Source organism: Zonotrichia leucophrys, chromosome 2 (genome assembly GCF_028769735.1).
Source record: "Zonotrichia leucophrys gambelii isolate GWCS_2022_RI chromosome 2, RI_Zleu_2.0, whole genome shotgun sequence".
Lineage (NCBI taxonomy): Eukaryota > Metazoa > Chordata > Aves > Passeriformes > Passerellidae > Zonotrichia > Zonotrichia leucophrys.
The window spans coordinates 69,065,202-69,091,975 of record NC_088171.1 but is presented as its reverse complement, the minus strand read 5'-3'; the positions used below and the strand labels follow the sequence as shown (position 1 = coordinate 69,091,975).

The window sequence follows — 26,774 nt, the reverse complement described above, 5'->3', positions numbered from 1 at the left end:
CACAATTACATGCAAGCCAGCTAATTAACACCAGTGTGCTCTCTGCACCAAAAACCACACCAATGACCTGGAAATGTGTACCAGAGATCCTGAACTGCGCTTTCCATCCCTCACTGATGGAGATTGATTTATTCATTAGGCACTGGTGTTAATGGTGACAGTTTTCTAATCCTGAACACGATGAAGCCTGTTCCAGCCCTGAATGATGCCTTTAACACTGACTGACAGAAACCACTGTTACCCCAGAGATCCTCAACAAGGATCAGACAAGTACAGAAACATCACTTCTGCCCTCTGGCAGAGCTACTGGCTGAGGTTCCCCTGCAGCCCCTGGGGTCAGGGCAGCTAGTGTTGGAAAAGCAGGGGAAGTGTTTCCACCATTTTCTGACAAGTGGGTAGTGTGATACAGATTGCAAATGACAGTGCAAAATGGGTGTTTATGGGCAGAATCAAGCCTATGAGAAGAAAAAGGGGAGCCTGAACCAAATCTGACAGGTGCACTGGGGAGATAAAGATCCAGAAGCTCTTTGCCTTTGTTGTAATTAGACAAACACACATACACACACACACAGTCTTTTCTGCACAGCAATCTACAAGACAGAATCTTGGCTTTTTCAGTGACAATTTTGGTGATGAGGGAAGCCAGCTCTTTCTAAAAGCATCAGTAAACCAAGGAATTGATACTTCCCACTCTCAAGCAAAAAACTGCACCCTACCACGGTCACTTGCAGCAACCCTCCATCCCTAAAGCAGCATCACTCAGGTGATGCAGGAGAGGACAGCAAAACAGCTCTTGGAGCAAAGCTTTAAAGAGAAACTCTAACGTGGTTAAAGTTTCCCATGGGGCTGGCACTTTAGAATAGGGGTTTGGGTGCTGCTGCTTCTCCAAACCAACAGAGTAAGTGTTGGGTGATGGGCAGGATCCCAGCAAGCAGCTTCCTTAAAACCCAGTTTCCAGAGGCACACAGAGCCGAAGGCGCACTCTTGTAGCCATGGTAAAATTCTTCAAGAGATGTCTCTAAAGACACACGGCACTGCAAGACAAGACTATAATTACTAGGACTGTTCAACAGGCCATGGAGTTTTAACACAGTGCTGGAGTTTGGAATGGGTTTTCAAGAGCAGAATGAATGAATGAATGAGATGATTTACAGGCAATAAATGGATAATTTAATTCTGGGCAGTGATGCCACGTGCAGCCATTGGAGAAGAGCTGGGGGGTTTGCAGTTGTCTGTCCAACTCACCAGGCACCACTCCTTTGATGTCGCTTTCTGTGCTCATCCTGTTCTTGTGCGTGAGCTGAAGGATCAGCTCCTTGGATGCCTCAAACTGTTGTGTAGCCATCAACCACCGAAGAGACTCTGGGAAGATACTTTAAAGAGGGAAAACAGGTTAGGGCTGCTTCCAGTTTTCTGCCAGAGGACGAACAGGTAGAGTTTTGGGTGCTCATTTAACCACTCAGAAGCTATGTAATTATTCCAAAATACAGAAGAATAATTTATTAAACAAAAAAGAGAGAAAACAGATTTAGAATGTGCAATTTTATGATATTTTCTTTTACCCTGATTCACAAATCATAGAGCAAGTATCCTATCACATGGAAATATGGCACATTGGAATTTTATAACATATTACAGGTGCTCTGTCCATTAATATAACTTGAAAGAAATGAGAGGAAGAGGCAGCCCTGTCTGCAATAGACATTTGATGCCAAAAAAGGGAGTGAATGAGATGAGCAGTTCACACATGATAATTCAGACCAAAGAAAGAAAACAGCTGACAGAAGTAATTTGGGTTCTCTTTTAAAGACAGATGAAAGAGAAGAATTACTTCTTAGGATCATAAGCTTCCCTGACTAAAGATAATATTTTGTTAGCTGCCTTAAAAACATACATATGCATACAGTTAAAAAAGTCCACTTTCCATCCAATTGTTTCTTACAAGTGCTGATATTAACCAGATCAATGAGCTTAACTGGTCACTCTCCTTTTTTTTTTTTTTTCCAAATGGGTTTATTTTAGTACAAAAGAAATACAAAGCTCTTAGAACAAACTCCCAAAACTTCCCATACTTCTACAGACGTGAAAACTTTCAGATCTCACTCTGTTTTTTTTTCATGTTAAGACTTCGTTTTTACTGTTCTTCCAAAAGACCGTATTACAAACAAATTTAACAACTACTTTTAACTTCAAATACGTAATGAACCCTCAAATTTCCTTCACAAAACACTGATCTTTGCTGTGGATGCTGCCCAGTTCTTGTCCTTCTAAACAGCCAATTGCACCATTATTGTACTATCTCTGAGGGCTGATACAATTTGGAAAACACCTTAGCAAAGCCTCCAACTGAGACACAGAAATTATTTTTGGAAGAAGAAATAAAAAGGAGAGAAATCAGGCAGACTGCAATCTAAATTATATCAGCCAATAAAAATATGTAACAACTATGATGACAGCCATTCAGCTTGACAGCTTATTTACTATGCCTCGTGCTGCACAGATGATTTAGCACATCTTTCAGCAGAAAGTCTTGTATAGAAAAAGCATTTTTTTTTAAAGTACTAAGAATTTTTTGAATGCAAAATCTCTGCATGCTTGGCCCTGGTGAGGGTACAGCCTCAGCCACCAGCCTGTAAGTTTTAGATTTTCAGCAGTCTGCTCACAGGTTCCAAACAACAAGTTCTGTGATGACCACCCACACAGAGGGAAAGGAAAGGAGGCACAAGGATGGGCTTCACAGGCTGGGCACAAACATGTCTCTCATCTTCTGGGTCCTGCAGGTTGCTCAGACTGGAAGTGCTGAAGCCTAGCATCTTTCAGGTGCTCCATGACTCAGTGTGAGCAGTGAGAGATTCCTTAGGGACACTTAAAAATCCATGGGCTGCCTTGAGTCCAGGTCATCAATCCAGTCACATTCAATAAGAACTCCCATGGTCACAAATTCTCCAACAGTATGACACACTAAGTCTGGTTGCACCCAATGGACTCTCATGGCCAGAGTAGAAGTCTGATCACATTCAATAAATCTCATGGCCAGATGCAAGTGTCACTTACTGAGCAACAGGAATTGTTCTTGGGTTGCTGGTGATAAATACACTGTCTGTGGAAGCACACACCAATAATACTTACAGTATGAATGATACAGCCATTGACAAATGCATTAAATTGTGAGATGACTAAGTAGCACTAAAAGTATGATCACAAACACAGGCTTGCTTTTTGAATTTCCTGAAGAAGCACTCAGTATTGCTGAGTGTTCGAGTCTCACACAACAGGTGGTGAGGGAGGAGATAGGTATAGCCCGTCGATGGCCCAAGGATACAAAGGTGCAGCCTCCTCTGACCTCCTTCCTCAATTAAGCTACATTTATAATGTTTTCTTTGAGGGAAGGGAAAGGTAAAGTTACAGGTGATGTCATTTCATGTTTAGGTTGGAATTTGTGTGACTTCAGTCATTAGCATATGAGGGGGTAAAAAGTAATACATATTTTTGAGCTAATGTCACAAAGTTCAGCTTTTGGTCACCTTTTGGGTAATTCCTTTGGCTTACAGTTCCCATCAGCTCCATTGTTTTAAACAGAGCATGACCACAATCCCTTTGTGCCACTCCATCCTTTGTTTCCTGCCTCCCCTAGAGCAGTACACCACGCTCCCTCAGTGTTCCTGCTCCAAGGTGTGCAGACAGCTTGTCCCTGGTGAACCACAGCCAATGCATGAACTCCTTCCTGCTGACCTTTGGTTTTCAGTATTTTCCTCACATAGCTGGCTGATAGTCTGCTACCTCCTCCATCAGTAAGCAAAGGGCCATGCTTTCACAGGCAAGGAAAGAACAGGGGTGGGGTTGGGTTAAACTTTCATCTCTTGTTCCACAGCTGCTGCTGCCTGGGAGAGGAGGATGGCTGGAAGGCACACTGGGGAAAAAAGATCTTAAGTTTGAGAAATCCTAAGAGGAGAGAAGAATCCTTGATAAAGACCAGGAAGATACCACATGTAGCTGGAAGGAGAACTGTGATTCTCTGCAGATGGATGGAAAACTGACGCCCATGGAAAGACTGCAGTGTGTTGTCAACTAGGGGGCTGCCTCAGGTCAACAAACACAGTTATTGCAACTTTGTGTCTTGGTGCGAGTAAATCCTATCTAAATGCACCAGAAAAGAACCAGCCACCTCTTTCCTTTTCTTCAGTTTTGGTTAGAGTGAAGCAGTTTATTTCAAATTATTGATGCCTTTACTGACATTCATGGCATCATCCTGTCTGGAGCTTCCTTTATTCACAGGAGAAGAAATAAGGTCTCTGTATAGATAGAGTTCCCCTTCCCTCATGGCTCTAATACACACACACACAATTGAAAGGAGTCTAACTTCTATAAAATTATCTTTATACACCTGTCACAACCCCCTGTGCCCATGTCTGACTTACATGAGTGCCTTTCTGCCCTTCCAGAATGACCTAAGAGCCCAGTAGGGGTATCTGCTCCATACTTTTGTATCCAAGCCCATCTGCCCATCCCTCCTAGACAAATCTGCTGCCTTTCCCTTTCCTCCCATCCATACCCAGCTTCCCAATCCACTCAGCCACGCACCTCCTGGGGACTGTGTAGCCTGCCATGTGCGTGTGGCCAACAGAAGAGCAAAACCATGGGTGGGAAGAGGGCCAAGCCCCAGCCTGGAGGGGCAAACAGCACTCTCACAGCAGGAGATGGAAGTAAAGAGAGTACAGAGAAGGAGGAGGCAGTGCAGGGGCTATTTGTAGCATCTGTTGACTCACTGCTTTGGGTACATGATGGGGAATTAGCAAGCAGTGCAGTTTTCCAGTTCTTCTTTTATTACCAATCAGTTAGCTTTCTTCCTTTATCTGTAACACCCGCTGTGGGTCCACGTTCCATTTGGAAGGAAAGAAAGAGGTAATAAAATGGTAACACTTCCCAGAGAATATGCAACAGATGGAAGCAAAAAGCATAAGAGAAAAGTACATACTGTACTGACAATATAATTAAAGAGGCATCTCAACCAAGGTTCATTTCTGCAAATGCAAAAACCTTGGGCAACACAAATCCCCATCCTCTGGCTATTACCACTACTTCTCAAGCTGCTACGCTCCACAGTATATAAGGGGGACTTATTTGCTTGGTTTGCCTGCCCTGTCCAGCTAAAAAGCCACAGAGTTCTTGCAGATTACAAGATAATTTTTGGCATTTCCTATCCCTTTCAATGTCACTCAGGAATGAATGACTTCTCAACAGGAATGTGTGAGATCCTGCCAAAGCCACCTGAAAATCGTGTGGCCTCCAGAAGACTGCTGAGGGATGACTGTTCTTCATGCCATCCCCCATGCTCATTAGGCATCTCCATGCTACTGTACCATCCTTTTGGACACAAATGTCTGTAAATACTCTGTTTGATATTGTGTTGTATCCAGTGGTGGACATGAAGTATTTCAGCTGGCAGGCATTACTACATGAAGCTTTGGAGCAGACCAGCACGTGTATAGCATACAGCAGGTGAGGGAGAGAACAGCATCACAGATTAACAAAAACACTCTTCATTATTCATCAAAGAGGTAGATGAGGCTGTCAAGATAAGGCTATTTAAATTCTATATGTTGGAATACAGGGGTAAGCCCCTGCTCCTGCTGTCATTATTTTCAAGGGACTTTTAACTCTCCTGAGTGCACATTTTGCCCATGCTGAGGCATATCTGCCTTGGGAATAAGCAGTGAAATCCCCACTGAGGGTTACCACCATCAACACAGGAGGGGTCTGTAAGAAGTTAATACAAAAATATAACTGTTACATAGTGCAACATGTTTTCACATGTTGTAACTTGTCAGACATTAACTAGCAGCTTAGCTCGCCATGCCACCTAACACGCTCGGTCCTGCACAGAGGGGTGGCCTTTTCCCTCATTCTTCTCAGTGTACAATAATGAAATATTTTAGACTTGTTAGTGTTCTTGTTGTTAGGGCTTTGTACAACACCACTCTCATCAGCCTCTGTTGTCTTATGCTGCCACTGCGTGTCACTATTAAGACAGAACAAAAAAGAAAGATTTTTTTGGAATGTTTATAAAGTCATGGTGGAGATGGACCTGGCAGTATTCCCAAGGTGAAAGCCATCCTGCTTCTCTCAGACAGCCATACCAACACCACAGTGCCACAGGCACAGAGAAGTGGGACTGGTTGGGAGTGGGGAATTCCTTGTAGGAACAATCCCAAGCCAATGCCTGGCACAGACCAGCCACCCAGACTTCAGCATAGCATGTGCTAATTTGGGCAAAATCAAGTCTAGTTCAGGGCTGACTACCTCAGGCATACAAAACATCCCAGTGTGCTTGTTCCAGGGCTGACAGATGTTATTTGTAACTTTTCTTGGATCAAAGAAACCAACAGTGTCAGTCCAGAACCACAACATAGGTATTAAGGAAAATATAGCCATGCAGTCACAATCTGACAACAGCCAGGCTGGGATGCATCTTTTCAAGAGCTATTTTAGTCCTTAAAGGGGACGTGACAGCCAGAATAATAACCAAGTACAACTTCACCTCAGTGAAAGGGGACTGTCTCCCAAGTGCCCAGCGTGTTGCAGGGTGTAGCATATTTGCATGCTACAGCAGATTATAAAGTTATTATTTATTAAAATAAAAAAATATTAAATATTTTTTTGAAAGTCAAGCTTTGCACAAGGTGGTTGGAAGAACAAGGGGAAAGGAATTTGTATTGTGAAGCACGCACTCTTCCTGAGAGTGGAGCATCTCCCAGGAGCTCGTTGGCAGGAGGAAGAAATACTTACACCCAGTAAAACAGCATCAGCAGGAAGGGACAGATGATGACTGCCTGGAGGACCTGCCAGTCCCTGCAGAGGGCAGCCAGCCCTGGCATGAGGAACTGCCCTGCCATCTCGATGAAGCTCGCCACCATGGTGATCATGAACCGGTGCCCGGGAGGACAGAGCTCTATCCCTGAAACACAGAGCACACAGACAGTCAGCCCCACCAGCAAAGACACCCCCAGAGCATCTCCAGGAAACTTTAAGGGAGGTCATGTCCTGCAGGAGCTTTGGTCAAAGATAAGCAGAATTAAATAAGTTTTACTTCCTCCCATATTTAGGCTCCAGAGAAGCCCATTAACAGCTGTCTGTGATGCAAACATTGCAACTTCCATTTACCTGCTGTGTCCTCACTGCCAGATTTTCTTCAGTCTCTGCCTAGAGAAGCATTTTACTGAACAACAAGGTGTTTATTTTTAAAAGGGAATGTATGGTCAAACACAAGCCAAAGATCCTGGGTCATGGCTTTTCACACATCTCAGAGACACCACCTGCCTTTCCAAACAATTTGCTGGGAGCTGGAAGAGCACAGCTCTCAGCAGGATTCAGGCACCCAGCTCAAATGGGATGCCACCTGCCCACAGCTTAATATGCTGACTCAGCCAATTCCAAGCTGGATTTTGCTGAGTGTGTTGTTTCTGAGTTTACTTTTCCCAATAGCTTATCTTGATCAACTTTCAAACAGGCCAACCTCCCATCTGTCTTATCCAGCCCTCCCTCCATTCTTCCTTTTGCTGAGGGGCAATTTACCACCATCACTGGTATCTCTGGTTGCCTCAGCTGTCTTGTGACAAGTGAGTAGATAAAACTCAGTTCACTAGATCAAATGTTTCCTTAAACCCTGATCCTGGCTAGCTTTATTCAGTCAGAAGATGAATTTGTCAGAATCACAGCCAACAACAAAATTTTTAAAAAGTGACAGAAGAAATAGCAAACACAAAAATGGGACTGGCTTGTGGAAATCTTTTCAACAGTAAGATTGTAATGGAAGCCTCTATATCCTATTTCCCACTTGCCCACATTCACTTGCACAGACTAATACAGTAGCTCAATAAACCTGCCACAAATGTTGTGTAGCACTTATTGGAATGCTGATACAGAAAGAGGCCTGTAAACATTCATGATATGTTGCTGTCAGCATTGTTATTTTTCTATGGGATGTTTTCTGTGGTGGTTTTAAATTAGAATTTAATGGTTATTAAAATTTTAACTGAAAAGCCCTAAGAAAAGAGGAAGAGATGACAGCTGCTCCTTCATTCACTCTCTGACCTGCAATTTGCATTTATCACTGTAACACAGATTTAAACTAACTGACCAGGAACTAGCTTGTAGATCAAATGTAGGATTAAACACCACAGATTTTGTTACCTTTCTTTTCAGCCAATACAAAAACTACCAATGGATTTTTGCCAATTAAAAAAGAAACTGTATCTGTTGTCAGGCAGCCTGAATTTTCATTAGCCTAACCACAAACACAGCAGCTTTGGAAACAAAAAAGGGAGAAAAAGCTCTCAAAGACTCTCACATGCTATAAAAGGCTTTTACATTTTAATTTGGTAAAAAAGATTAAAACACAGAGCTCCTTATGACATTAATATGGTTTCATTCTTACAAATGAAGTATCCCAAGCCTAGGAGATTTTTGTTGTTCTATGCAAAGAGGTCATTTCCGTTTTATTTCTCTAATCTCCAGATATAAAGTGCTTCTGTTTGTTTTTCTAAACCTTAAAGTAACAGTTACTCACACTCCAATATTCCTTCATTAAGTACAAGGTCGAGTTTTGTTGCCATAGAAACAGGAAGTCTGCATTAGATATGTAAGGATTTAGCATTTCAATTGCATTGCTCAGGTTAGTATCAGGTAAAAATAAAAATAACCGAGATATCAACTTCTATATAAAGTCAGGAAGCAGTGACCAAATAATAAAAGTATATTTTATTAAGTCACTGGTGCACAGTAAAAAACTCCGCATGCAGCAGTTACTCATTGTATAGAAAGGAAATAGCTTCAGAGATTGTTTAGCATCTATTTTCTTCTCTGGATTATCACATGCATATGATCAGTTTCTGCCCTTTCCTCTAAAGAAGCTGGAGATGACAAGAAAATAATCCCTGCTCTAGCTGGGTGAGTGTGACTTTCAGGCAACACCAGCAGCATATGAAATACCACATCTCTGTTGAAATGCTTTACACATTAGGACAGCCTACCGACTTTCCAACATATCTGGCTTCAATTTCATATGATAAAAGATTCAGCACTGCAGTTTTTAGCAGGCATCTCTCAGTGAACCCTTTCCCACCCCTGCAGCAGAGCCACTCTCGGCAGCAGCCTTGCCCTGGCAGCAGGAAAGGCACCCAGCTGATGCTCACACCCAGGCACCAGGAGGCCTCTGTGGCTGCAACCATTTCCACCCAGCTCACATGACAAAAATACCAGCTCAGATCAAATCCCTCCACGACTGAGATCAGCTTTACACGCCCATCGCAAATCGAGCAAGCAAGATCCAGGTCCCCAAATCAATGAGAAAGTTTCCATCTCAATTACTTGGTGGAGCATGGAGCAAACCCTCATCATGCACACTAATCATGGAAATCATCATCAATACTAAAATCTCCCGGATACATCCATTTGCTCTACTTGTGTGGGCAAGGAGACATGCATAGGAAGGATTTTGCTTCCTTTCCTAGTGTTCCTACTCAGTCAGACCTAATTTCCCTAAGGCCCAGGCAAGTGATTGTATGGGCAAGTTGAAACCTGCATGCCAAGCTGTCCTACAGCACTCAGACAGTGAGATCAGGCATGCTCAGGACATGTGGGACACACTCTCTCACAAACTCTATCATGCTCAGGACACATGGGACTCACTCTCTCACAGGCAATAGGCACACAGCAACAGTGGACAAAGAAGCCAGACCCAGACACCCCCTAAGGCAAAGCTGCTCCCAGCCTGAGGGCAGCTGTCTTACCTCAGGTGTGATCCAGACCTGGGCCCCACGGGCATCCCAGGCACAGGGCACTGAACACATGAGACATGCACAGCATACTGCACCTCTGGCTGGGAAATGTGGATTTCCTGGGGCCAGAGGTGTTATGCCCATGAGCACTCAGGTTTGCTGAGGGGTGAGTGAGGGGGCTACTGAAGCAGCTCTGCAGCACCCTGGGGCTCAGCCCCACTGCCCTGTGCAGGATGTCACTGCCCAGGGCATCAGCAGAGGGGCATGATAAAACCACAGGTCAGACAACAGCTTAACCAGGCAAATGGAACAGGCACTGGTGACAAGAGGTACAAGGACTTTACATCAAAAAGGGCAAAATGTCTTTGCTAACAGCTTCTCTCCCTGGCACTGGGATGGACAAACTGGGCTGGTATCCTTTACAACAGCTTTTCAGGCAACTTCTTCTGAAAAGAAGATGGCAAAGTCAGACAAAATCACCGTAAGTATGCCACAGCCTGATATCTGAAATGCTGTCCTCTCCCCTTTCCAACTGTTTTTTTCCTCCCATCCTCTCCACCTGCAGGTGTGGAAAGAGCAGTCTGGGAACATACAAAGAGGACACTGGGAAAATCTGTAGTATTACTGGGTTCACATCAGCTCATGTAGCCACAGAGCATGGCCCTGCATGGCCCACCTCCTCCAAATCCCACCAGGCGAGCTGTCACTGCCATGGAGGGACTAAGATCCACATCCTGTCCTTTCTCACTCCATCTTGCACTTGCACACTGGTAACAATCTGTTTCAGATTTCAGAAACCCTCTCGTTTTTCTTAGAAGTCTGACATTTATTCTCAGAATATTTGCTCAAGGATGAAAGGCAAATACTTCTATTTAAAAAAAAATAAAGAAGTTAAGTCATTTGCAAATAGCATATCAAGAGGAAAAAGAGGCTACATTGCAGTGCTTGAACAACTCTCTAGCATTCACCTTCCCATCTCCAGACCCAAAACACAAAGCAATCCTTGTTCTGCAGCCCAAGTTTTAGCTCCATCTGAAACCACAAGGTAGCAGCTTTTTGTGCCTTTCCAGTGTTCTCTCCCTGCCCAGTTTCCATCTGTAAGCCACCAAGACTGTAATTATATAGGAGCATCCCTTGGAGAAAACAGCCAAGACAAAGCACCTGCTGGCCAACAGCATTCACACTGAAAAAAATCCCCAAGGAGACAGTGACAGTCTGATTCTAGATTCACACTCACAGTTGCACATTATATTAAAAAAAAACAGACAAAACCCCCCAGTTTCTGTCAGTTTCCCCCATATTACTGCACACCCAATACTCTTAATTCCTTCCATCTTAGCACAGCTCTGAGACATTCCTCCTCTTCAAAAGGGAGGAAAAAGATGAGACTCAGGTGAAAACCACTCATAATTTGAGAAGGATTCTCTGGCAACATAGCTTTAGGTGTAAAATGTGGGACACCAGAAATTCCCAGAGGCAGCAGCAGCCTCCAGCACCAAGGCTGTGTTTGCCTCAGCCCTGCTCAGCCAAAAGTCAAGCGCAGGACGTGACCTTGAGAAAGAATTTTGCATTTGGACTCTGCTTTTCATCAGAGCACAAAAGGAAAGGAAAGAAAACTCGAAAAGTATTCAGTTTCCCAAGCTGTTCAGCACCTCCAGCATGTCCCACCACCTCCGTGCTCCCTGAGGTCACCCTTTTGGCACGGTGAGCCCTGCCACCTCTGTCACAGTGATCTTAAAGACTGCTGGGAGGTGACCCTGTCCCTGCTGCTGCTGTGTTTCCTAATTCCCACCAAGCTCTCTCAAACCTCTGGGACCTTGTCTTCCTCCAACACTCTCTGTGGGATTTGCCCTCTGCTGTAAACAAGTTGTCTCACTGGATTCTCCTGGAATAACATGGCCCCAAGGTAGCTTTTGGCTAGCTGACCAGATAAAATTGCAGCAAAAAACTATCAATAACTCCCAGACAAGATTACAGCTGGCTGCTAGGGGGACAGGAAAATAAAATCCAACATATCTGCTTATATACACAAATTTCCCCTTGGTTACCAGACACAAACTTCTAAGAGCTGCAAGCCCTACCCATGGGCTACGTACACTTCCATCTCTCAGTCAGCACACTTCTGATTCAGTCCTGGCTGAAATGGCCCAGGCTAAGCCAACACTCACTCCTGCATGAATTCAGACAAGGAGCACATCATCTTGATTGCCTTGGCTGTCACCACAAGAAAAGAAGCATCATGTGTAAACACAGTTTATTAGGGAACAGCAAATGAAGTAACTTGTGGAAGTAAAGGTTATCACACACACTGCTGTGCACAGACAGCCACCAATTGATGTAAGCACAGGACAGAGACAGAGTGAAAGGGAAGGAAAAATCTAATTTCCTCTCTGGAGAAATCCAATCCACTGCCATGAAAACGGAACAGTAATAGACTCAAACTCCAATGGCTGAGTAATAGTATTATTTTCCCCTAACAGCACATCAGGACAGAAGTTATTCTAAAATACACCTGTGAGCTGACACAGGTGCTCCTTCAAAGGTACTTTTCCACACATCATCAATTTGCTGAGAGTTCTTTTGAACAGATGCTAGCCCACCATTTAATTAACACATTTAATATGTGTCAAATCAGTCCCTGAGCACTGACATAAGCTGAGCTGACGGAGCCGTCAGGCTGGCACCAGGGCAGGCAGCCAGCACGACACCTCACCAGATGTGCAGCAGCACACTTAATTCCTGACCTCAATAGATTGTCTGGATCTACTGCATGGAGCTGTCTTGACAAGGAAATATCTAATCAGAACAGAATTCTTTCTTATCAAAACTAATTCAGGTGACCAACTGGTATGCAAAGACCAGGATAGTGCTGAAATGGATGCCAGGCAAAATATCCTTTAGATGCACTGTGGAGACTCACAGAGAGGCATAGCATGAAAAAAGTAAATACAGCTGCACCTTTCATGCAAAATCCAACTAAAAAACAAGGTGCAACCTTCGCTCTCTTTACTTTCCACATGCCTGACTTGCTCCTGTAAGGCACAATTGAGTAACACACCATCCCTATTTCAGGCCTGATACTGCTCAGCTGTGTCAGAGTATCTTAGGAGGAGCTCTCTGAGCTGCAGGCAGTCTGCAGCTACCCAGAAGTGGAGGGTTTGGACCACCAGCACAGAGCCAGGTTGGATTCAATGCAGGGTGTTTACTTAACCCTCATTAACTTGGTTGCAGGAGCTGTGGACTTCCCAGGCACAACGTATACGCAGCCAGGCAGGGGAGGACAAGGCTGATCCCGGCTCCTGCAGGGACAGGAGACCCTGAGCAGGAGCTGCCTGACCAGTGTGTGGATGCAGAGATGTCTGCAACCATGCCCTGGATGCAAGCTGCTGCCCAGGGAGCACAGTGGCAGGGAAAGAAGCACGTGTCATTCCCCTGTTCATCCCATGTCATCTGCATTTGCCAAGTTTTACATTGCTCAAGACAAACAACATCTTCCAAAACAGATGGCTGACTGCATAAGAAACCTTTAATACACCATGCTGCCTGCCATATACAAAGTAATAAACCCAAAGAAATGTTAAATCACATTTGAGGTGCTGCAGTTGCCATCTCTCCTACTTCCAGAGGAAAGCAGCAGCAGCACCTCTGCAGCTCCCAGCCAACACTGACTTTAGGTGACAGCTCCTGGATGTGAGTAACAGCATTCTGAAACAACACAGAGAGAATGCCCCTGGAAACCTAAACAGCAGGGACAAGGAGCATGAGAAATGGGTAGATAGAGAACACACTAATTTCGGTATAAAGATGGCTTAAATTAAATGCAATTAAAAAGTGATTAAAAAGCTTTACCATGACATATGTTTTTTTGCATGTTAACTGCCATCTATAAAAAAAATTCTCCCCCACTCCAGTCTAAAATTTCCTATCCCCCTTAAGATACTCTCCAAACCCATATAAATGTTTGATTATTTCTGCAGAAACCTGAGATTGCACAGAAATATATGTGACTCTTTCTTGTTCCAAAAAGGTGGCTTTCTCTAAAGGAAATGCACAATTGGTCACAGCAATGTTTTGCAAACCTAACACCTCTGCTGTTCACAACAGCTGGTGCCTTTTCCCTTAGCAGGATCTAAATCATTATTGACATCTTTTTGACAGGAATGTGTATGAGAGGAGCTGAAACAAAAACTGATGTGAGATGTATCAGAGGAGCTCATTTACTTTGATGCTTTAGTTGAAGGGGATCTGCATCTGTATTTGTTAGCGAATTTTTAACAACATTGTAGCTACTTAAAATAAGAACAGAGAAGAAATTCAATAGCTGGAAATCTGCACTTCTCTTAATTTATCAACTGACTAACAATATTCCAACAGCAGCTGTTTCAAAAGCTCAGTTTGCAATCTCTAGATGGATGATGGTCCTCAAAGAAGCAGGAACAAAGAAATAACAACATAACACCTTGTTTCAGGTCTATTAAACGCTTCCCAGCTCACTGAGACAGCAGGGCAGCCCCTGTCTCTGCAAGCACTGATCCCACATGACGTGCTCCTCCAAGGAGGATTTTTTTACCATTACCATCATGCTGTTGGATGAATGAATAGATGCACTGAGCCCTGGATTTGAGCACATTGACAGCAGAACTGCACATTGCTAACAAGAATTTGACAACAGGAGACTTGAGTTGGTTGCAGCCTGGCTTATCAAACAGAAGAGACAAGCATGGAAGAAAACTAAATGGAGGACCAAGAAAAGTACTTGGTGCTTTTTTAGGTCATAATAAAGCTTTGCCTGCCCTGCACCCACTCCCTCAGATCAAAGGGAGACAGCTTGTCTGAAGCTCCTCACATCCAGAGGCTCAACCCCTGGAAAGCACCTTGCTTCTTTCTCTTGTGTCAACCTCATAACAAGCCCTGAGTGGGATTACATACAGAGTCTGAGCAAACACTGGGCGCTGTTTATTAAACTCTCATAAATACAATTGTAACCCCATACAGGTGTGCAGATACATAAACATACACACACTGATATAAATGTAAAGGCAAAAGCCCCTAGCTCCTTTTCCTCCCCTGATCCCCCTGTGATGCCAGAAGCAATCAGTGGAAATTAGGGTGATGTCCTGAATAACCCATCCCATCTCAGGGGACCTGAATTGCTCAGGTGGCACCACCATGTCAGAGAGAGCCCAGAACACACAGAGCTGGCTGAGAGCACAAGGGCCAGCAGAAGTGCAGGCAATTTAATCAAAAGCAATTAGTGAGCCTCTTTGTGAAGGGCTGTCACACATTTGGCCCCCAGGGCAGCCTCGTTTTTAAAGATTTATGCCAGGCACTCTGGATAGATATTTAATGAACACTGTGAAAGGGGAAGGGCAGGGATGCAGAGCCAATGAGCTGCTGTGTTTTGGGTGCTCCAAGCAGCACATGCATTCACGGGAGAAGGAGGTGCCACTCAGACTAAGGGGTGACTTTTGCATTAATAATTCTGGCTCCAGGGCTCAGCATTAACCCTGACACAGGTCTGGGGAAGGCAAAGGCAGGCAGACAGAATTGGGACATGCACCCAACAAGAGAGAGCACTGCCAAACACTGCACACAGCCACTGTGCCTGAATAAGAGCAGGCAGGACAGCCCCTGGTGCGATCTCTAATTTTAAACCCATGAGGATGAGGATACAAAAAGAAAAATGAGGCTGTGGTAATGCAGAGATGGTGAGGAAACTTCTCCTGATATAAAAGCAAATGATGCACAGTTAGAAGAAGTACAGATATTGTTTTTCCTCTTCCATTTCCCAATGAGCTTTTATCTTCCAAGTAACATTACCATAAGGAAAGAAAAAATATATTCTAGGAAAAAAAGAGGAAAGACCAGTGAAGATTTCCTTTTGGTCAATTGATTTTAAAGTGAAAAAGATATGGCATCCAACCTTGGGAGAAAACTTGCTTCCTGAAGCAATGAAAATTCTATTTTTCATTCAAAATCAAGTCTTCAGTATCTGGTTACAGGCTTTTATTCCTTATGTTAAATGCATGATCTCTGTGCTGTAGAGAGCACTCTCCACCACTCTGCACACACAGAGGGCTCTGTAAGGTGGAGTCTGCTCGTGGCTGGTTTGTGGGCAGTTCTGCAGCACAGAGTGATCCAATGGGCTCAGTGACAGTGCACAAACCCTGTCAGAAAAAGAGCATTCCCTTTCCAGCCCTCTCCAAGCACATCTCTTCAAGCCAAGGGTAACTCAGCAGGTTAGCACCTGCAGGTGCACGCACATAGAGGTGAGCACAGTGGAACATCCCTCACTGTGCTGTTGTCACATACAACATAAAATGACCTTAGCACTGCCAAAGCTTAAATATTCCTTAATTTTCTTCCTTGCTATCTTTAAAAATACCAGACAATAACTTTTGTGAAAGCTTTCTTCCTGTTAGGTACTAGAATTCTTTGATTTGGTAAAACCTGATTAGACAGCGAAGAACAATAGAAAGGGAATTGGCAATACAATGCCTCCAGCATCTCATATTTGCATGTAAATCGCTGTGCTAAGGATGTCTGCGCAATAGCAAACCAGACCACCCAGAAACATCCACTGGGATTCAAAGTTTATCCAGAATCAACCCAGAAAAACGTGTGAGTTTATTGGAGAGTTTCTCACAGCCAAGATGAATATGCAACTTCATCAGTTTTAAATAGTAATATCTTGTTAAACCTAGGGTAAGAAATAAATGTTTTTGCTGAATGGATAGAAAGCCTCCTCTTGCTTTGCAATAACTTTGGAGAAGAGAAAGACCATGTTTCTTCACATCTTCCTTCCATGGAAGCTGGCAAGTAGGCTGGGAATAGATGGATCTTCCCAAGTAGAAGCCATCCTCCCATGGGTATGTTCACTTTTCTGCGGTGAAAGACTTCTTTCAGGAAAACTCCTGCCACTTACAGAAGAGTTCAAATATGGCAACACTTGCTGAGTTGTTCCAAATAAAACTAGAATGAATTGCTGAGCTAATTAATAGCCCAACATTAAAAGGAAACCCAGCTCCTTGGAAAGAATCCAGCTGTAATTCATGAAAGCGGATTTCACTTGTTTTGATTACAACGGCAGTAGACTTTGTACACATCACAGCTATGGCTAAAATTGTGAAGATATTTGCCCATATCCACACCTGGAGAAATGAATGACTCCTATCCTTCTCTAAGCATCATCTAACTATTTCTCTACATGATTTTCTGTTTCAAATGGTGCTTTGCTGTATCTGTGGAGGTACAAAGCCAAAGATAAGAGCTGTGCATAGAGGTAAATGCTGTCCAAGAGATCACCCAACAGAGCCTGGTGTAGACTTCCCCTTGCCTAGGGACAGTCAAGCTGTACTCAAGGTCAGAGGATCTTAGGGAGGTTATCTCTGTAGCAAGTTCTCTACTGACTTTGAAGATACATGCACACTGCAAGCAGCTTCTCCATTATTTGTATTTTTATTTGTGCATCAATCCTTTGATTGCTTGTAGTACATAAATGGCAACATGAATCTTATGTGCTGTTTCCTATGCAAGGGTTGCATTGTGTGAGGTGTTAGATCATCCCTGCTAAGGGAACAGTTTCAGGTACTTCAAAAAAATCCTCCTATATTTACCACCCTTTTGTAGTAAGAGAAAAAATGTATAGAAGGTGGGAGAGTGAGAGAGAATGACAAAAAGAAGATTATGGTCATGGGAGGGGAGAGACATAACTAACAGAAGGAGTGCCCCTGGCTCATCATATCAGATTTCCTTCCCACACTCAGCTTTGAATAAATCATTTCACTGCTTGACACAACAGAAATAATTCAGTTACTGTTTCCGAATTTTCCTTTGTATCTTCTTGCAGAACCAGCAAGGGAATAAAAAAGGGCTGAGCTGGAAAAGTACAGGAGGTGAGATAATTCTCAACTCAAACACTGGTTTGCTTCCTAACTGTATTCAATCACATAAAGGAACGTGGGAAACTCCATGAGAATTCCTATCCATGAGAAAATGCTGAGAAAAATGGGAGGAAAAAATCCTTTGTGGCTGATCCTGCCTTTCCTGGTGTGACAGGGGATCCTCAGCACCCCATGCAGGGCTCAGACACCAACACCTCCCAGGGCAGGTCCCTGTAGCTGCAGACACACAGCAAACCCGAGCACACTGTGGGCATGTGTTCCTCCTGCCATAAACAACACACGAATGTCTTAGGGCTTGAATGTTTCCCAGATCAGGGAACCACACATCCAACAGGACAGGAAACACTCTCCATGGCTCCAGAGCAGCACCAGGCACATGGCTCAAGGGCAAAGCATCCCCAGGAAAGGAGGGCAGAGCCCTTTGCCAGACCATTCACACCACAAACCTACAAACTACTTTCTCAAACACTTGTGGGAACAAGGAGGAACTGATTCCTGGCTACAAACCTATCTGAAAAGTTGCACAGTCCAATTAGGAAAACCACCTTGCGGCTTATGTCCAGATTTTACCAAGTTAGCAGCTAAAAAACTTTATCCAAAATGTATTCTGGGTTACATGGGAAGTAAGCATAACTAAATCTTAAAGATCTGTTTTTGCTGAAACAAAGTCTGTGAACATGTAATTTGAAAAAATAAAATTAATGTTCTCTTATATTTGTATATGTTTATGGAAGCAGAGAAGACAAAAACTGCTCTCCCATCTTGCTGAGTGATGTTTCTAATCATAATTCGAATTTCTCCAGACCCCTAGAGAAAGCTGCTGCACGAGGCTGTCCAGCACTGGACAGTAAGGAGGTCTCTCCACACATCCCTGCCCACTTGCATGACATTCCCAGACACAGGGAAGCTTTAATTACCATTTTCTCATCTAAAAACAGGGCCACAGCCAGAGGAACTGGGAAACCTGGAATTAAGGCTGGAACCGCTGAGCACTTGGTCTGCTCCAGGTGGCTCCTGAGGGCTTTGCATGGGGATGAACCTTCCTTCAGCATTGCCTGCCTCAATGCAGGACACCAGAATTAAACTCAGTTATTATCACTGTTTCCTTATTTTAACAGCAATATGAGGCTATATATGACTATGCCACAATGAAATACAGAATTTAGAAATTAGAGCTACTAAATTAACAAATAAATAACGATTCAGCTAAGCCATTTCCCACTTCCTCACATTTATAATTTAGCAAGATGTTTTACACGGAAGCAGGAATATCTTTTCTACCAAGAGTATGAATAGACAGAAGTAAACAAAAAAACCCCTCTTTTCTAAATAAACCAACTTCCTTTGCAGCTCTTGCCCAAAGGAGAGGAAATGTCAGGCATGCCCAAAAGCTGGGTGACATAACACCCTACTTGCTCCAGATGAGTGAGGTGCCAGATATGTGCAGCAGAAATCACAAAAGTGGGAGCAGCCCAAAGCGCCCAGAAGCTGCCCAGCCTTGTATCCAGTCTCAGCACGGTGCCAGGAGAGGGGACAGGTACCACCTTGTCCCGGAGCAGCAAGCAGGGAAGGTCCTGTTATTTTGCTTGCTCTGCCTCTTGCACCCATTGCGCAGAATCAGTGCACTGGGAGTGAAATAAAAAATTACCTTTTCATCAAGAAAAAAGTTGCAAAGCAGCTAATTAGCTTCTGCCCTCTGTTTACTCTGCAGCAAGAGACTCTGAGCTCCCAGGGCACCAGCATGTGCTGTCACACAGTAAAGCTCACTCCCTACCCTCCCTGCCTGTATGCTCCAGCACTCACTGCCCGAGGGTAAATTGTCAGTAAATACAGAGGATGGGTACTCCAACAACACACAACCAGCCTCCAACAGCTTCACTACCAGGAATGAGCTTCCCTCACCCCAAAATCCAGACATCACACACCGGCACCTTTGTCTACACAGAGTTAAGTCATTTGTATAACCTTCATCTGGAGGTGGTTTTTCTTTTAACCTGACCAGGAGCTGTTGCTCAGATTACTTTGCACCTGACTGCTGTAGGGATATAAATAACACATCCACAACACAGCCTTGTACTCACATGCATTTGATTAAAATAAAGTCAACTAAAAGGCAGACCACCTTTGAAATGGAAACAAATGGATACAGAAGGGCTGAGGGGTTGAAAGACGGAATTTCTGAGCTAGTTACTGTCAGGCTGCCATCTCCATTGCTGGTCTGGTATCACCAGCAACATTTCTGCATAATCACATAAACAAAAATCAAAGCAGAAAGAACATTCTAAAATTTTAGGGGGTGTAGAATTGAGAACAACAAATCAATATAACAACAACAATACCACCACCACCCAGGGACAATCTAACCACATAAATATATGCACTCATGATTGGCAGAAAGTGGCATGCAAGCCCCTAAAAGGAGAAGAGAAACACTGGTAAACAACAATGGAACAAAGCAAATGATCAGCTCTGCCTTGCCCCAGGCTGGCAGCACAGCTCACTGGCAGGCTGGAGATGGCTGAGCCTTGTCACTTGTGGCCTTCCTCCCTTTAAGGGAACTCAATTTACAGCCAATTTCAGAACTCCAGATATGAGAAATTGGATGCACTGATAGGTTTTAGGCAGCATAGCTTGGTTTTAATATTGACCCAGCTGACTGGCAAAGAATCCTCTGCAAACAGTAAGGAAGATTAAGATCTGAAGTGTGGCAGCAACTTCATCTCCAAATCCTTCTGCAACAGAGGAAAACTCCCTGTGCAGCTCACCACACAGAGGAGAGCAGGGAGCAAAAAATATCCAAGCTGTGTTCAAAGAAGGAAAAGTGTAGGCGTGCAGGGCTTGCACTGATTTATTACTGGCTTATCAGCAGCTAACATATAAAACCAACTATAAAAGCAACAGATGTAAAATATTTTCTATTTTAAAAATCACTGCACACTTTTCCTTCCTAGAAGGTACAAAGACTAAGAGCTGACTTTTCAATTTGAACAAATGCCTCCACAATCATAACAAAGAGGGAAAAAGTGTTAAGGAGGAAGAAAAAAATCCCCAAATCCAGACTTGCTCTCCCTCACCTAATCACAAATAACATTAAAAGGGTCCTTGCATTCAGGTACAGGTCCTAAACACATGAACTCTAGCCTTCATTTTTTGTGAAATTGAATTCATTGAGAGGCATACAAAATAAATAACAGTGTTTGAAATTTTTGGTAATAAGGACATATTCATGTCTAAATATGAAAAATATTTATATCACATTTAAAGCTCTAAGCCTAACCGTTAATTTTCATACATCACACCAGATTCAATTGCCTGTTAAAATGATTTTCCCTTTTACTCAGTAGCCAATTATTCATTAACCTCCTAGAAACATTCAAACAAGGCACAATTTATTTCAGAGACAGACAGGAATGTGTAATTATAAAGACATATGAATTTATTTTTTTTTTTAATGACTAAAACAAAACATGAGGCAACAAGACACCTAACTGGTGAACAGCAGAGTGAGCTCCATAAAAAATAACTTTGGGCATGATTTTTGGTATTGAAAGACCCACATGATCACAACATCTGCAAACATTTTTAGCTAACGAAATTATACCCAGAAGTAGCCTTACACTAAAACCACTCCTGAGGCCTGTGAAACAAGGACCTGGACCCAGTGCTTCAGTTGTGCTTCCACTTAGTGACTGACCACACTATTTCTGCTTCAACAAAACATGTTGGATGTTAAAGGAGCCAAACAGATATTTTACCACTGCAAGCATCACCAAATGCAACAGACAAGGCTTAATTAAAACAGGAGTACAGTGTATATCCAATCACCCTACGAACACGTTTCTCTTGTTTATGTCTCTCACCACCAGGTACTTCAGATCAAACAGGAAGGAGAAAGTCTCTCTGTTCCAACCCCTTCCTTGCATGGTTTCACACATAAACCACTTAATGACTATGTGCTGCAGCATAGGCTGTCACTTAATATTTATCCACACACTTCCACTACCTACCTTGTATCACCAAAGGAGCCTAACACAAAAACTGCTGACTCTCAAAATATGCATCAGTCTTTTTGCTTAGGGGCTGCCAGCTCCTGGGACAGGGTAGAGCAGCTTTGTACAAATCCACTGCAATACTTCCTTTCCAGCTCAGAATAGCAGCAAATTAAAAAGCAACAAAAAACCCCCAAAACCAAACCAAAACAAACAAAACCCCAAAACAAACAAATGAACAAACACAAAAATAATAATAATAAACCATTATCTGAAATGAGAAAGTGAATATACCTAGGTAGGAATGTGGTTTGTAACACATCTTCACTATGAAGTAGTCTGGATTTCTCTTTCACATTTTGCCAGAAAGGTGGTGGGCTGAGGGAAAAGTATTTCATCTTCATGTCCTGACTTTTCTGACTCAAGTAGGGCAACTACTACTGGCCCATGGATTTTGGAAACAATTCATAATGCTTCAGAAGAAAGGGAAGCTACACATGCTTCAGTATCAGATTACAGCTGACTTATACTGCACTCTCCAAAAACCAGGTAATTCAAAATATCCAGTCTACTAAAGATTCACAAGTTGGGCCCCACAATAGCTGAAGCAAGTTTTCTAAAGTTCAGATGGCTACAAGTTGAGAGCAACAGGCAATATTTGAGACATGATTTCATTCTGAATTCAACAGAACTAAGATATTGTATTAATTAGAACCATGTTTGAAAACAGCTAACTGCAAAATTCTCTGGGGTGCTGTTTGCTGCTGGGACACTCAGACTATTTGATCCCCTTTTCTGGAAGTTGGACTGCAGTTCTTCCACTTAAGTGAACTTCTCACCTCTTTCAAACTTCTTTTTTGCAGTGAGAACAGAGAATTGTTTTGGCATTAAAGAGGGGTTTTTGTTAGGTTGGTTTTGCTGCTGTCTTTTCTTAATAAAAACAAACACTACTGCAAGAATTAAGCAGTGATAAGCAAGAGCAGCAGTGGGCAGTCTCCAGTAAGGGGGTGGCAGACCTTTCTGCAAATGCAAATATATCTGAGAACACCTTGTGCACACTGGATCTGCCACAGGTTGCCTGGAAGAAGCCATGCACGGCCGTGGTGCAATGAGCAGCAGCATCCCTCCAGCACAGGAGTTTTTGGGTATTTGCACAAATGCCAACCCACTCAGGGCTCTTGTGCCTGCCCCAGATCCTGGGGCTGCTTTGACACTGTACAATAGTGGAGGACACGTGGGGAACAGAGCACATTGCAAGAGTGGGAGCAGGAGATGAAACAGGGGGAGTAGGGATGGCAGCAACCAGAGGCACCTTCTCTAAATATAAAGAGGAAAACAAAAGCCCAAATTTGGGGCTAACCCTGCCACACCACCTGTCACTAGTGTCTCAGCAGCAAGCTGTTATGTCAGAAGGGCTGCTGCTTGTGTAGCCCTGGGGAACGATGTTCGTCACCAAAGCACCACAGGCATAGCAGAGGAGTAACTTCTGTTCATGAAATATGATCCTCATCACATTCCTTGTCAGGTGAGCAACCAAAGCACTGAATTCCCAAATACATGTGCAAATATAGATGAGATGGGGTGGGTAAGGTCTCGTTTCCATAATGCTTTAAGATAACCAGTGATGTCTGCAAGTGTGATAGATTTTTAGATGAAGCACTTCACAGAAGAAATCACAAAAGTCTAATATTACCAGCATTTCCCACACATACTACTCCTTGAACCAACTGATCCCTATAATAAGTTACACACTGCAGGATATGAAGATTCAAAGCCCAAGATCTAATGCACTTTATATAGGATTAGAAAAAAGCAAAGCCATGGCTGAAAAAATTAAGTTCTCTGTGACTGCATTCCCCACGAGAAGCTCAGTACAAAGCGCTGTATGAACTCCAAATGTGAATGTCTCTTGGAGTGAACATAACAGCCTGAAACACTAAGGGGCTTAACATCTTTGGAATGAAACAAAGAGAGGCAAGAGAGAAATAACTTAGTACATTCACAATGCTGGCAACACAGCAGATTTCTGTATCTTATATTAGAAAACAAAGGCATACCAATCTGTGGTGTTACAGACTCAGTGTCGTGGGCCAAATCTGCTCCTAATCCAAAGGCATAGATCTGAGTCTTAACAAATCCCTCAAAACAAGCAGCCCGACCTGCCCTCTTTTCCTCTTCCTATTTGCTTCTGTGTTAGATGCTTGATGGTGTTTTTTCCCAAATCTAGCCTTGCCAATATATGCATTGCCAATGCTTCAGCAGGCACCATCAGAAGCCTCTTTGAGAGAGGCCAGAGTCTCCTCTGGGATAGCTCTTTCAAAGAGTAAGATCTTCCTCTCCTACATATCATAAGCACACAAGTGCAAGTGACTGAAGAAGTGAGAATTTGGAGAACAGTGATTTCTTTCTCAAGAGAAAGATGGAGGATGTATTCTGCATGGGAAATCAAGGAGCACAAGTGGTGATGTGAAGGAATTAAAACATTTCTATTCCTTGGAGATACTAGCAAACAAAATTTGCCTATTTCATTGGTGCAGTCCTGCTTGTTTCCAAACCCAGGCAGCATTATCAGGTCTGTGATAATCTCACTGAGTAGAGATATGGAGTGACCAAAGGGAAGCATCATTTTTCAGAGATCCTGGTTCTCTGTTCCAAAAGAACTACATCCCAAGCATCCTGGCACCCAACCCCTTCCCATAGCCAAATACCATACACCCCAGACATTCCTTGCTTCTGGTACAGACTTACCATCCTTTGTACCAATTTTTATAGCTATAGCTAAGTTGTTTCCACCACCTGAGAACACTTTCTATTCTCTTGCATCTTGAAGGTCCGCTTTGATACAGAAGCTTTTAAATCATGCCTAAAGCTTGCTGAAATCCTAAAGTGCACTGAAGTAAGCTGGTGACCTTTGACTTGGCAATTGCATTCAGACATCTCAAAAGAAAAATAAACTATGCCTTGAGTTTAATTTTGTTGTTTTAAAGAATGGAAACAACATTTTAGACTGAGACCACTTGGGTTTTTTCCTCCAGAGAAATTCAATGTATAAAATAAAATATCCTTATCATTTCTTCTTAAACCAGTGCTTCTCCTTTCCCCATTGGGCACCCACCCACTCACATAAACACTGACCTTTCTCATTCCCAAACTCCCGACAGAGGATTTGTGCCAATCTCCCTGCAAACACCACTCAAATAGCCTTCCCTGATGCAAGAACCACCGCACAGCACAGGAGTCAGATGAAGTACAAAGGTAAATTTAGAAAGTCAAATCCATTGAATGACATTTTTGTTGTTGCTCTCGCACACCCTGAGGTGACCCGGGCATTCCCGAGATGGGGTGAGTGCTGCTCCTCCTTACACAAGCAGCAGCTGATGACAGGCTTCACTTCTAACCTGCTGACAAGTTAAGTGTGCTGCAGAGATCCCAGACAGCCCAAGAAAACCTCACCTTATTTTCAGACATACCCCCCTGCCACTCAATTTTATCTCCAATACTGCACTGCAATATGTTGGACTAGTTTTCCTTTCTAGAAAATTCAGTCATGTGTGTGGTTTTTCATCTGGAGATAGTTCAGGTATGACAGCTGGCTGATTCTTATTTTCAGAAAAGCTTAACAAGCAAAGCAAGAGCTGCTGGGGTGGGTGGGGGTTTAGGAAGTGAGTGGGAACCCTTTAAATACAAATCACACCTTTCTGCACTTTTAAAGCTGGAATTACATTAGCTCTATCTTAAATTAAAATTGTTTTTTAATTCTATATTTGAAAAGCAGTATCCTTACAATAAATTAAATTAAAATTCTAAAAAAATTAAAACTATATTCATTCAAAACACTTTTCAAGGAAACAATGGTTTGTTTCTCAAAGATTTCAAGCAAGGCAGACACTGAGCTTGCAAAAGCCATGGACCAATGCTCTGAAACGAGAGTTTGCAGGTCTAACTCAGCTCTTGGCAGCTAAACTTCCCCCAAATGGCCAAAACACAGTTTGAAAATATAAGTTTGTTTAAATTAACATACTTCTATGGGCTTTGAACTTGCCACTGAAAGCAAGCTATGGGAATTGGGAAGTTTCAGGATGTGGAAAGCTTATGCTTCTCTTCCCTCCAGTATCCATTATATTATCTACTGTATCTCGACTCTGAAGGATGTGATGACCAGAAACAAAAAACCACAATGCTTCCTTTGTTTAATGACATATTAACTTGAAAGAGCAAAACCATATTTTTGTAAACTTCTGTTTTGCTCAAAGAGAAGATCATTTGAACAAGCTTTTGTTTCACTAATAATTAGTCTTTAAATGAAGTGCTTTTTAATTCCATTTTCCATCCAAACTCATCTTGGCAAAAACCACAAGGGAAAACAACCATTAATCAGGGATCTGAGCAAGTGCAAGCTGAGCCTTACAACAACTTCAGTGAGCACATGCACACATGCAGCACCCACCCAGTTCTCCAGGAATAGTGCCAAATGAATGTGACAACCATATTTAATTACAAGTCAACACATTTGACTTATTACCAGCCAGTGACCACCTACTTCCTCTCAAAAAGCATCTTAAATAATGAAATTCTGACTTTACCTTAAAGTTTCAGCCTTGCTGTCTGAAGGCAAGAATATGAAATCTATAGCCAAATCCCTAACTTACTGCATACTAAATACCTTGTCTACTTTAAGCTCCAAAATTGGGATTTTGGAGGAACAGGAACAACCTCATGCACCAACTAGCAGACACTCTTGTATTTTTGGTATTACATGAAGCACTCTGCCTACTTCATTTCCTCCCTTAACCACCAATTTCTTCTTGAATTCTGACTGACACAAAAAACATTCAAGACCTTTCCATTTTAAAACTCTCTGGCCGTCCTTTCATTGCAGACGAAAGAAGGTTTTCTGGCTCAGATGTTGATAGTTGTCACCAGCCATGCTAAAAACCAATCAAGTGAAGCTTTAGACCTTGCTTCATACAGCCAGCAAAGTCTTAGTCTTAGGACTAAGTTTTAAAAACAAATTAAGAAGCATCAACATCACGGTCAAGTGTGCAAAACCACTCACGGTTCTCTTACAACAACCAGCCGAGTTCGGCTCTGGAGAGGCTTCAGCA

General features: G+C 42.9%; 1 protein-coding gene across 3 annotated transcripts in view; it reads right to left on the bottom strand.

The window, feature by feature from the left end:
* SLC22A23 (solute carrier family 22 member 23) overlaps nucleotides 1-26,774 on the bottom strand; it is a 109,171-nt gene that overhangs the window by 28,284 nt on the left and 54,113 nt on the right. For all 3 annotated transcript variants that reach the window (XM_064705361.1, XM_064705362.1, XM_064705360.1), the window contains exons 4-5: nucleotides 6,787-6,955; nucleotides 1,246-1,373 (exon numbers count right to left, since the gene is read on the bottom strand). In XM_064705361.1, the coding sequence (XP_064561431.1) occupies nucleotides 1,246-1,373; nucleotides 6,787-6,955 (297 nt within the window). The remainder of the gene's footprint in view (nucleotides 1-1,245; nucleotides 1,374-6,786; nucleotides 6,956-26,774) is intronic.